We start from the raw sequence: 13,501 nt of genomic DNA on the forward strand, positions 1-13,501 counted from the left end.
TTGGTTCCGGACCAAGATGGAAGAAGAAGTAGAAAGAAGGAACTAAGAGGCCCAATAATTCTTACATAAAAGTTCAGCACAATTATAACTAGACACAAGCTGGTTACACAAGTTAAGTGGTAGGTTAATAAAACTGCATGCTTTGTTTCCGATGCATGCACTAATGAGGAGGATGCAAGGTTATGGAATTACAAAACCTTTTATCTTTGTTTTCCACTTTACTCAACACTTACCCCAAACTCCTCCACCTCTTCTTCCTGCAATCAAGAGCCACACACATTGAAGCATGTGTTTGAACAGGAAAGCAAAGGAAAAAGAGATCACAGTTGAGAATCAGAGAGAGAGAAGATGCAGAGCAGAACCGAACAAAAAAGAAACAAAAAAACATGCAAAGCCGGTTCCCTGTGCAAAATGACGCTCAGTTGTCATGGAAGGGACACAACAGCAGCTCATGTAGGTGTACAACCATAGTACTGAAACTACATATATAACATTTAATGGTCTTTCTCCATTAAATGCAATCTCTCGTGAAGTAGATTTTTAGTAGCAGCAGTCTGATCAAGGAAAATAAGGATGTTCATATGAATAACAGGAGTGAATTAACAGGAATCAAAGCAGACACAGGCTCCAGAGATATATACTGGCAGTAACCTGTTTATATCTGTGTAGCTTAATACATCTGACTCTCTGATAACCTAAAAAAGCATGTGAATTGCTACTGGACACAAACTAAACATTCATTTATGCATCAAATGAGTGGAAGAGCAGAAGGATGTCAACCAAGGAGACCATGGTTCAAACCCCACTGACACTGCTTGTGGCCTTGGACCGGTCACTTAATCCTCCACTGCCTCAGGTACATAATTAGATTATAAGCCCTCTGGGGACAGGGAAATACTCACTGTACCCGAATGTAACATGCCTTGAAATAGCAGTGTAAAAATGTGAGCTAAAAATAAATGAAATAAATCAAATTTTCATCAAAAGCCCAACTTGGCCAGAAGTAAGGGCATTGTTAACTTTTTACTATGCTGCTATAAACAAATGTATTCAAACTCAACAAAATAATCTTTCATATGTTAACTGCCTACAAACTACGAATGTGGCCTGTATAACGAACACTCATTTCTTTCAACTTGAACCCAACACAGGTGCTCAACTTACGATCAGGCTCATTCCTCTGGTGGTAAGTGGCAAAATCTAATCTGCTTTTAGGCAACTGCAACAAACCAGATAAGTGTGGAAGCAGAACATGGGTTGGTGATTCTGACGCAACACAAAGCAAAGTTCATTGTCCAAAACTTCTCAAAAGTCAAGAATGAAAAGTGAGTAACGTGCACATAGAGGAACCCTACAGTCCGGCAACATCGCACATCATCCTGTCACTCACCTTTGTCGGAACATAATGGCGGGGTCCATGTTGGCAGAGGTCATTCGGATGACATGACGGATTTCTTTAGCGATCATTCTCAGCTTTTCAAAGTTTACCAGGCCGTCCACTTTGGAATCATTCCCTATGGGATTGGCACAATGCAACACATCAGCTCTTCGTCTAATAAGCTACGTCAACATTTGGATACTTCTGCTCAGGTGGGCAAGCAATTTGTCTTGCTCACTTATAGTTATTCTCCCACAGTAGATGTAAAAACCTCTAGGACTATTATGCATCAGTACAACACACATGGGAGGTTATTTTATTCATTTTTTTTGAATTTAAAACACTGTTGATAGGCAAGTACAAAAACGTTTTAGTAAAATTACCACCACCCAAAAGGTAAATCAAACTAAAAGTGCAAGTTAAAAACACTCAAAACTGCTGTCCAAATGTGGTAGGAAGACTTCAGAGGGGTGATATAACAGCCCAAAATAAGACAAGCATAAACTGCCATCGTAAGTCAGAAAAACCTCCACATACTTTTAAATTTTCAGTAGTCAATTCTTATAATAACGTACACTAATTTTAGTAGCAGTCAAGGAACAAAAACACAACGGCACTTAACTGAAAGGGCAAATACTCAATGGAGCCCTCCATTTCACTTAAAAAGCTTCCTCGGGAACTGCCACTTCAAAACGCAATGGGCCGACAAAAGCTGCCACCCAGAGTATAGGGAGACAGCAGAAGAAGCGCCGCTTTGTAAAATTACACCATGCGTTACCCGCAACTGGACGTAGGCATGTTCTGGGGCAGAGTTTGAGCACAGCGTGGGTGGAATCACAATTTACATACAAAGTTAATAAACTAACAGTAACCCTTGCTCCTGAGCTGGCATAAATGTTGGCAGCCTGAATCTAGGAGTAAGAAAACAAGAAGGCAATCTGTCCAAAATATCCACCATGGAGCAAAAACAAAAAGCCAACCTCGGTGAAGAAAATGCAGTCTTTAATAAATCGTATTAATGCTCCCAGGGTTCACACTCAGATGCCCGACATGGTCATGTTTCGCCAAGAGTACAGGATGCGTCAGGGGCATACAGTACATTTACAGAAGCCTCAGTGTCCTTTGCTGGGAGGAGGTGTTTCCAGCAATGAAAAAAAAGCCCTGGAGGAAGGTTTCTGTAAATGTACTGTATGCCCCTGACGCAGCCTGTACTCTGAACTTTCTCTGAGGGGGAGAGTGACATGGATGGAGAGTGGGCATGGAAGCGTTTGGCAGCTAGCGCATTATACTTAGCATGTGTTAACTGGCACCCCCAAAATAAGAAGCAGTAAGTGGCCCCGCATTATCTTCCTGCAGATACCATGCACTAATGGGGACATTGGCGCACAATAATTACTACCCTATTGTATTGCAATTGTTGTATATTATATTTTTATATTGTTTTTACTGTAATGCCATCAACTGCTTTGGAGCATTCGGGTGTTAAGAAGTATATCAAATGAATAAAATCAAATCAATCTGAAATGAAAATAAATGGGAACACCTCTTCTTGATGCAATATTAGTTTTGGGCTTACCACACATTAGAATCCCACATTATAGAACAGTAGGCCCAAGACTTAATGACGCCGATATCAAGACCACAGGAGTTAGCCAGGCTGACTCTAGCAGTCAGCGGTCAGCCCAGATATTCAATACCAGGCTGTTTCCAATGACCAGCACTGAATTTCCACTTTATTTTTGGCCATTTCAACTTAACCAGCCAAATCAATATTCAGAGCAGGCCAGTTAAGGCCTGCTATTTCGGTGGCATAATTCTGCCGCCAAACTTAGCCAGCAATGCACTAAATATTAGCAGACAGCCGGCTATATCACGCGATATAGCCAGTTATCCAATAAGCATTGACTGCAAATATTCAGCGGGAAATAATCAGCTTATCTCCCGCGGAATATTCGCATCAGTCAGTTAAAGCGCTATTTAACTAGCCTAGAACTATTACTGGCTGATTAGATAGCGCTGAATATCGGGCTGAATACATTTTAGTAAAAAAAAAAAAACCCTTTAATTATTTGTGGTCTAGAAAAATTACAATACAGGTGGTTTTAATATCCTCCTGAGCCTGTGAGCACGGTTGTGATGTGCGTGAGATACCTTCGTGAAGAAATGTAATATCCTTCTTGACGACTGGGAAGAGGGGGATGATGGGAGGCTGCATGCTCTGACTGCTGAGCGTGTTGCGGTACTTGGCCATGTTTCGAGACGGATCAAACAGATCTTGGAGGTCTCGCAGCAGCTTTTCATACTTGCTCGGCAATTTTTCCCAGGTGCCTCTGAGTCGCGTGACCGATGCAAGGTTTAATCCACTAAAAAATAGTTACCATGAAAACAAGACAAAACATTAGCCCCTAAGTAACTGAAGGGCAAGAGGTTATTTGGCAAGGGAGGGGAGAATTACCTGGCAATTTCTCCTGGCTCCTTTGGGCTTCCGTCTTAATCAGAGTTGGGTCTGGGATTTGGTGCCATGAGCTTTCATTCACAATTACCTGACTAGATTAGGTACTTTGAGGCGAGGGATGGGAGAAGGTTTAAGAACAGAAGATTTATTTTCTGTTCTTTAACCTTCTCCCATCCCTCACCCCAAAGTACCTAATCTAGTCATTGAAGGGTGGCCCTTGAGCTAGGGGATATACATTAGGGTTCTCTTTGGAAACCTGCAAACGGCGCTATATCCAACAACTAAATGTCACCCTCAAACAATGAACATGACTCCTCCTCGACCTCTGGGGGTGGGGGGGGGGGGGGGTGCTGTGAACAATGGAGTGGAGTAGCAGCCTAATGGTTAGTGCAGAGGGCTTTGATCCTGGCAACCTGGGTTTGATTTCATCTGCAGCTCCTTGTAACCTTGGTCAAGTTACTTAACCCTCCATCGCTCCAGGTACAAAAAAGTGATTGTCAGCCCTCTAGGGACAGAGAAAGTACCCGTATATAATGTGTACAGCGCTGTGTACATCTAGTAGCACTATAGAAATGATCAGTAGTAGTAGTAGTACTGCTTCTGTAGCACCATCAGCACCACCAGCAGCTAAGCCAGAAAACAGGAGACACTTCAGATCAAACCAGGGAATGAGTTAATCAGACATCCATTATGTATATAATGCTCTTTGTGATGCTTGCAAAAATAACGGCAGAACCCAAAAAAAGCAGCTTAGACTTATATCCCGGAAGTAAATGCTGCCTTAAAGATATGACAACAAAAAAATCTATTTTGTTTTTATAATCTTTCTGGAGGCCAAAAAGTTTGTAAGCCATCTCTTTCGGGCTAATGTGGAGTATAAACGTCATTCATTAATTAATTAATAAATAAATAAAATCCTCCTTGAGTTCATAGAAATAGTGCAGTATAGCCTGAAGAGCAGTAAAGCCTGCCCTGCCATACTGTCCCATCAACATGCCTCCAACCAGCTTCTGGAGGGACAACCTCTAGAGGCAAGAGATTTATTGACATGTTCAACAGGGATTCTATCAACTGGGTGTTAACATCTGTCTCTCAAATACGTGCATATGTTGCACATCTGTATATAAATGCCAATAATCTGACTATGTGTTTTCTTAACTACATACAAAATTTAAATGACCTCATAACTGGAGTGGGCTTCGATGACATCTCCAGTAGTTGGGAAGTAGGATTGGTGTCGGGCAGCTTTCTGCGGTCTGTGCCCCACAATTGGCAGGGAGAGAGAGAGATTAAGTAGACCAGTGTTTAATCTAGATCTTAAGGCCCATGATTGTAGGATTCTGAACGAGCCCTGGTATAAAAACTCTGGCCCCACACTGTCACTGCAATAACTGGCCTAAAGACAGCTGAGAGGGGACATCAAATAAAGGGAAAAACCTTTGGCCAGCTCCAAATTTGAACTGGAAGCCCAAGGAGCAGATAAAGACTAACAGGTGGGAAAAAAAAAAGATAAACCTTTAAATAGTCAATTAGATTTATTGTTATTTTCAATTAATAGCATAATGAGAGAAGAGACTAGCTCTGTTTTCCACCCAGAAGCAGTGTACATTATATATATTATTACATAACTAAATCAATTATAAACATTTTTGCAAGTTAACCCTTTAGTGTCCAATGTTCCCATAATAAGCCATATGGGAACAGATTGATGGGAACATTGGACACTAAAGGGTTTTAATGCAAGGCACGAACTGCACAATGCTCATTTATTTAAAAAGCTCTCGAAAGTCTTTATAACCAGACAGATACATAGTAGCTCTGCTTGCAGGTTCTGTTCAAGAGAGTGGTTTCACTGCACCACATGGTGATCTATAAGGTAAGCTAGTGAACTTCAGACAATCAGGAACCGTAAAATGAATGAAACAAAGCCCAGAGCAGCCCGTTTCCACAGTGCATGTCATTCCAATGTCTCTGTACACTTGGGTTGGATGCCCTGGCTGGATTTTTGTTTTCCAGCCCAGCTGGGAATCTGCAAAGGCAGCATTTTCAGCCCATGGGTGGGAAGGGGGGGTGGGGGGGAAATGGATTTCAGCCTTTGTACATATGGGGCAATTCTATAAAAGGTGCTAAATGTTAGGTGCTAAGCTACTCTTCTATAACACCAAATTTGTGTGCTTAATTCATTATAGAAATACTAGTGTAAATCCACAATTAGAATACTAAATTTAGATACAAACCTCTATGGCAGGTGTACAAAATAGTCAGAATGCCCATGTCCCGGCCCCCTATGCACAGAATAGCGCCTCAGTGCACTTAGGTGCCTGTCATTTCACCCCCATCTTGGCACTTAACTTCCCTTTGAGCCCCACTTGGTGCACTTATAGAATTAGTGGAGATGACGATTAGATTCGGGGTGCAACTCCCTGGCCAAGGCTCTCCGATGGCAGGACCAGATGGAAATTGAGGGGGGAGGATGGCTCTTATAAACTGGACAAATACCCTGGGTTGTTCTGAATGAAGGCTCATGACAACGTAACCCGGTAGATGCTGGTTCCAAGTGAGCTGGTAACCCAAAGGAGCAAGAGAAAAATGCTGGGGCCCCCCAAAACAAAATTACAGTTATGGTCACTAAGACATGTCAAAACAGAACTTTACAGCCCTCTGTCCTCATTTGTTATTGAACAAAATATTTCTAGTAATTTGGGTCACTATTCAAGTTGATCCAGTCACACTGCTTCAGGTTTTCTCCTAATATTAGTTCGACCGCCCTTCTAAAGGAAAATAAGTGTGATGTACAGATGCTGCCACAAAATAATATTACCAGATACAAACCTAAATATGCAATCTTATTAAACACACACAATATAAAACAGTCCTAAATTCACATCCACAGTCAAATACAGCAATACAACTACGAATCCAAAAATACCTCACAAGATCTTTTCTAAACCTTGCAAGATTGGTCTGAATACCATAAATACATGGGGAGGGAATGCCAAAGTGGGGGTTGGGGGGGGGGGGGGGAGGCCTTGTTGCTGGGCCCGGGGCAGAACCGGACTGCTGCGGGCCAGCACCAGCCCACTTATGCCACTGCCGCCACTCCAACCCACCCCCTTACCTTTCTGTCTCTGCCTCCAAGAGGGGACCTGGGCCTGGCACCAGCAAGTCTCTTCTTGCCTGCTTGCTCCCATGGTCTATCCTTTCCTGCTCCTGTCCATGCCGGAACCTGGATGATTGCATTAATGCGATATCACGCTAATGTAATCATCCAGGTGCTGGGCAGCATGCAGGAGCAGGAGAGGACAGACCTGGAAGCAGGCAGGCAGAAGCTTCCCAAGACCAGGCCTGGGGAATTTTGCCTCCCCCTCCCCCCATGGCCCTGCAGCAATTTTGGTCCTAGAATATAAAACACACCCAGGAAAGTAAGGAATCAACAACTCCTCAGTGTCTCTTTAAAGTATGAATCATCACCCCATGAGAGATTATGAGCATGCAAAATATAAATCAAAGAATAATACTCTACCTTATAATCGCAAACATGGAATTGAAATTCTTGCATTCTCGGCAGTGGAGGGAGATCTTAATGAAATGCTTGATTATCTTCACCCTTTTCATCTGGTTGGCCTCCCTCAGGATTTCTGTAGCGACCCAAAATGTCTCCTGGTTAATCACTTCCTCAAACTGTTTCAGGCGAGCACTCCCTGTTTTGGAGTCCAGTCTGAACAAGTCATCAATATACTCTGTGGGTTCAATGTTACGAAAGAGGTCGAAGTCCCTCATGGACAGTTGCGTGGCTACCTCGATGGTGCTAAGCTGAAGGACAGAGATCTGACTCTCTCTGAGCAGCTCCTGGGCATCCTCGTCGGAACACAGAGTCTCCGTTTCCATGTTGTTCTTCAGATAATACCTTCATGTAAAAATGATAGGAAAATTATGAAAATGTCCTGCTTACTTGCAAGTGCACATGTGCTACAGTTTCTTTGCCATTGTTTCTAGTAATTTTGTTTTCCCCCAACATTCCTAATAAGAGATTTGAAGGTACAGCATCATTTTATCATTCTCAATCCAGAGAAATGTTAACTGGACACAAGGACATGCATGTCAAAGCCTAAAAGAGTGAGAATGAAAGAGTTGGCCCGTCTAACAGATTCCATGTGACTTTGGCTTTCAGCTCCTAGCGAGGGGAATTAAATAAAATTCTTTTTCTATTTGGTTGCTCCTTCTGAAGCTATGAAGTAACAGAACCATTGAAGCTTGTGAAAACACACAAAAGAATGCTGGCTTGATGAATTTTATTGTTATGTGCACCTGTGACTCTAAGAACCTGGCAGAAAAGTCTGTGTTTTCTTTAAACCCTAAAGTCGCTTCATTATTTTTTCATCATATCATTGAACTAAATTGTTATTCTATTCTACGCCGTACTTCTCAGAACAGCCATCCATTCAAAAACTCTGCTGCAGGTCAGATATGTGTGTACAGAGAGAGAGAAACCTAGAGACACAATGGCAAAGAAATCCCATTTTGTTTACTTTGGTAACAGCAGGGGGCGAATTTGCATCTGTAAGTGCATCTACTGTGAGCATCACTTTCCTACCCTAAGTTCTTTGCTCATACTGCATCTAGATGATTCTCCCCCCCCCCCCCCCCCCCCGTGTTTTGCAATATCTGAAAGATCCATCATCCTGGCCGTGCTGTCGATCGAGGTCACCGTACCCTAATAATTTTGAGCAGCTCATTACTTCAGCCAGTCCACTATACCTGTGTTAGGTAAGGTGAACAGCTACACTTAGGCAGCCTATTACCAAAAAGCCTGCAATGTTTAATCTTTAAAAAATAAAAAAATACTTATATTATGATGGAAGGAGCTCAATGCACTTGTTTGCCCCGGGACTACTAAGAGATTGAGCTTGCTCTGTTTCTGTCACCTGCGGCAATTAAAAAAATCTCTCTCCATATATAAAAGGATGTGTTTGACCACAGTAATCCATGCAGTGATAACATCAATAGTCAAACCAAAGAGTTTGTACAAGCCCCAACTAATTCAGATTACTTGTGCACAGGTTAGGTAAGCATAAAAAGCTGGTAATCATGATTTTTTTTTTTTTTTTTAACATTCTCACAATGGTCCTGTCTCAGAGAATATTGAACTACATCTGCATTGACTTTGGAACCTAAACGTGTCAGACTTCTTATGAAGTCCTTCTTAATAGCACTGTGGTTTTGATGGTGTTTTTCTCTATGTCATGTACTGTTTGACTACACATAAGTGTGGACTCTTGTACTGTACTGAGCTGAGGATGTTCTGTTTTGGTCTTACAATGCTTAATAAAAACTTCTATAAATTAAAAAAAAATGGTTCTCCCAGTTGTCAGCCTGTACTTATCAGTTCCTGGACCTGGAGGATAATAAGCTCATGTGAGTTTAGCAGAAGGCTGCTGACTGAGAGCTCTTGACAATCCCAGTAGGCCTCATTGGTTCACATTCACACAATCAAATTTTAGTTTTCAGTTTCGACCAAAAACGCTGAGACAGCTTCAGCAGCAGCTTCGGAGTCGAATAAAGGTTTGTTGCTGGGAAGTGTTTAATATGCAGAACAGAGGTCGACTGAAACTGTTCCCCCCCCCCCCCCCCCCTCCCCCAGTTTCAACAGTTTCAGTCGACCTCTATTCTGTATATTAAACACTTCCCAGGAACATACCGGATCAGTGAAACTTCACCAGCTGATGCTCTCCTTGAACATCTGAGGTCTTTCATTTCTGGTGAACATTTAAACTTTGGAGAAGCAGAGCATTAGAGAACACTTGTACCTTCCATTGAGCTGGATCCTGTCTGCTAATTTAGAGAACTGGTCTGGAAGCCGCCTCTGCTTAATGACTCCTTCAGGACTGACGGAAACTTCACACAGGGAATGTGTTTCGGAGGCCCCTGTCAAGCCAAACTCGTGCAAGGCGTGGCTGACAACTTCCTTAGCTGTAGTGTCTCTGCTGATGATGATGTAACAGCTCTGCTGATCAGCTTTGAAAACTCTTATGACCTGATCTGGGATATCTGCAACAACAAAAAAAAAATAATCACACACACACATACCCATGTAAGACACATATTTATCTCTTAAAAGTTGGAATGGGGTGGGGTAAGGAGTTTTTTGGGATTGATCTTTACTGTAATCACTCTGCTTTTGACGATTGTCTATTAGTTCAATAAATACATTTCTAAAATAAAGAAAGTGGCAAAGCTAGGATCTTACTTCAATAAGTGAAATATTGAGTTAAGAAACTTTCAATGGCCGACAGATTTAAGGAAAAGGAGGACAACAAAGTAAGATTTTTATAGATAAGAGTTTGTATTTTTTTTAATTACTGAATGTGTTATGTTTTCTGTTCATTTTACTAAGGTGAGCTGAAAAATGGCATGCGGTAGTGTAGGTGTGGGTTTTGGCCATTCTCAGATCCATTTTTCAGCGAGCCTGTAAAAAAAAAAGGCCTTTTTAAAATTTTTTGCCAAAAATGGACGTGCGGCAAAATAAAAATTGGCACGCATCCATTTTGGGTCTGAGGCCCTACCGCCAGCCACTGACTTAGCGGTAAGGTCTTACGCGGTAACCGGGAAGTAATGACCTATGCACATCAAATGCCACTTGACGCACGTCAGAAAATAAAAATTCTTTTTCGGGCGAGCGCCAAAAATGAAATTACCGCAAGAGCCACGCGGTAGCCTGGCGGTAACTCCAAATTGGCGCATGTTGGCATCTATGCAGCTTAGTAAAAGGGCCCCTTAGATTATTTACCTTTCCACATGGGTGACTGTCATTCAGTATCGAGGTGCATGCTCAGGCATGAGAATTCAAAAGTATTGTTCCACCAACAAAGCATGTACCAGGCCCACAATAGTATACACAGAAAGAAATGCAGTGTATTGCTTCCATATGAATTCAGAAGGCTATGGTTAACATTTGCTAACAGTGCAATTCTGAGAAACCTTTTCCACTGTGAAAAAAAATGTGCCTTATATTCAAGGTACTTACAATAAAAGCCAGCAGCTGGAGGCAGTAAAAAACAAACATACATATTTGTATGAATACAAAATCAATAATGCACATTATTTTTTTTAAACTTGGCCATATATCAGCAAGAATGAATGTTTTTATATTCCTTTCTGCATGCCAAAAAAAAACAACAACAACAACACATAGCCTCCCCTACAATCAATACTCCATGAATTGTATCCAGTCAATGCAAATGGCTTGCAGAAAGTTTCTACGCAACATTCTAGATCTTGATTAACTACAGAAACAGAAAACGTGCACATCCCCAGATGTCTTTAAAGATGCATTTGCAGAAATAAAACGGAACTTTGTCATGTAGCTCTTGTGTGGCGCGCTGGGGAAATCAAAGAGTTAAAACCCAATGCTATCATGAAGCAGCACAGCCAGACCAAGAAAAATTGTATTAGACACCTGTGAGGTGCAATTTGACTCAATGATTAAAAACTGCAGTGGAGCTGAATTTATGACAATTATGTTCTTATTATTTATTTACAATGCTAACTATGTCAGTCCTGAGTAAGACAGCCCAGCCTTACTATCCTACAAACTGAGTGCCCTCAGTATGGGCCCTAAAATGATTGAGTGGAAGGGGACAGAGGGTAATGTATTAATTTGCTTCTTGAACTTATTGTAATTTGTGTTAAATTGTGTACATTATTATTTTTTATTCACTTTATTGTTTTGTTTGTAAGCCACATTGAACTTGAGTCTATTTCAGGCTAATGTAGGGTATAAATGTCATGAATGAATGAATAAATAAATAAATAAATAAATGGTAAATGGAGCTCATTCTGAGGAAAAGGATGTTACCAGTGCTGTGCCACAATGTTTGGTTCTTGGGCTGCTTCTTTTAACATTTTTGTAAGCAATATTGCTGAACGGCTGTCTGATAACGTTTGCCTCTTGCAGATATCATCAAAATCTTCAACAGGGTAGACACCCCTGATGGTGTGGATAACATGAGGAAGGACTTAGTGAAGCTAGAGGAATGGTCTAGAATTTGGCAGTTAATATTTCATGCTAAAAAAATGCAGGGTCATGCATGTGAGCTGCAAAAAACCTGAGGGAATGGTATAGTTTAGGGGGTGAAGAACTTTTGTGCATGAAAGATAAGTGGGACTTGGGTGTGATCGTATGTGATGATCTAAGGTGGCCAAACAGGTAGAAAAGGCAATGGTGAAAGGTAAAAGGATGCTTGGGTATAGGGACAGGAATGGCCAGTAGAGAAAAGGAGGTGATGATACCCCTTTATAAGACTCTAGTAAGACCTCACTTAGAATACTGTGTACAATTGTGGAGACCACACCTTCAAAAAGATATGGAGTCAGTCCAGAGGGAGGCTACTAAAATGGTCAGTGGTCTTCATCATAAAGAGTATGGGGACAAACAAAGATCTCAATATGTATTTTTTGGAAGAAAGGTGGTAGGGGGAGATATAATAGAGAGATTTAAATACCAATGCGGCATAAATGCAAATGAAGGCAAATCTCTCTCAATTGATAGGAAGCTCTGGAACAAGGGGGCATAGGATGAAGGTGAAAGGGGATTGACTCAGACATCTTCAATGGAAAGGGTGGTGAATTCGTGGAACAGGCTCTCAGTGTGGTGGAGACAAAAACAATACCTGAATTCAAGAGAGCTGGGGTCAAGTACATAAGGATCTCTAGGGCAGTGAGAGGAAGAGTAGATGGCATGGATTGGCAGACTGGATAGCCATATGGTCTTTATCGGCCTATAGTTTCCTTTGTTTTTATCAAAATGTTTTATTGTATATGTGTTGACATTGTAAGTAGTATACTATACCATAAAGGTGGAGGAATGGCCTAATGGTTAGTGCAGTGGACTTTGATCCTGGGGAACTGGGTTCAATTCCACTGCAGCTCCTTGTGACCTTGGGCAAATCACTTAACCCTTCACTGCCCCAGGTACAAAAACTTAGATTGTGAGCCTTCTAGGGACAGAGAAAGCAATGTGTACATCTAGTAAAGCTACAGAAATTATTATTAGTAGTATAATGTGCACTGTTATTTGAATATTTTTTTTTCTGCTGAAAATTGCTTATTGCTAATTCCCAAATTGTTCTTGCTATACATTGGCCTTGGGTGAATTTCCTCAAAAAGGTGGTAAATAATCCTATTAAATAAATAAAATATCCAAAGAGCAAGCCCTATGCCTTTCTGAAGCTCTGCATTTCCCCCCTCTTTTACTAATCTACCTCCTTTAGCCTGGAACAGCTGAACACAGCTAGGTAAACTTAAGAACCTCACATTTACTCAATATTTTAAGATCTTAAAATCAACCACTGACATGCTGCATGACTAATCAGTTTCTGAGGATTTATTTGAACAGCAGGATGGGTTTATTTACCTGAAGGATTAGAGAAATCCAGCATGCTGGTGGTAGGATGCAAGAGGTCAGGGCTGCTGGAGGACAGGGTACCAGGAATAGGCATGATAGCTACACTGTGTCTGCACTGGTGGGTCCCGACGATGCTGTCATCCTGAGAGTGGCTGATGCTGCATCACTGCAAAAATATAAACGGGGGAGAGGGAGGGGGGTGAGGTAGTGAGAAAAGAAGGTCTACATTTAACCTGCTCAAGAAACTGAAAAGTTGCAGGAAGCA

General features: G+C 41.5%; 1 protein-coding gene across 1 annotated transcript in view; it reads right to left on the reverse strand.

Annotated features, from left to right (window-relative positions):
* Positions 1-13,501, reverse strand: part of LOC115476372 (rap guanine nucleotide exchange factor 6-like) — a 274,393-nt gene that overhangs the window by 35,347 nt on the left and 225,545 nt on the right. The window contains 6 exon segments of the mRNA XM_030212715.1: positions 234-257; positions 1,391-1,514; positions 3,530-3,741; positions 7,357-7,740; positions 9,641-9,881; positions 13,246-13,394. Of these exon segments, the coding sequence (XP_030068575.1) occupies positions 234-257; positions 1,391-1,514; positions 3,530-3,741; positions 7,357-7,740; positions 9,641-9,881; positions 13,246-13,394 (1,134 nt within the window).

The sequence above is a fragment of the Microcaecilia unicolor genome, chromosome 8 (assembly GCF_901765095.1).
Source record: "Microcaecilia unicolor chromosome 8, aMicUni1.1, whole genome shotgun sequence".
Lineage (NCBI taxonomy): Eukaryota > Metazoa > Chordata > Amphibia > Gymnophiona > Siphonopidae > Microcaecilia > Microcaecilia unicolor.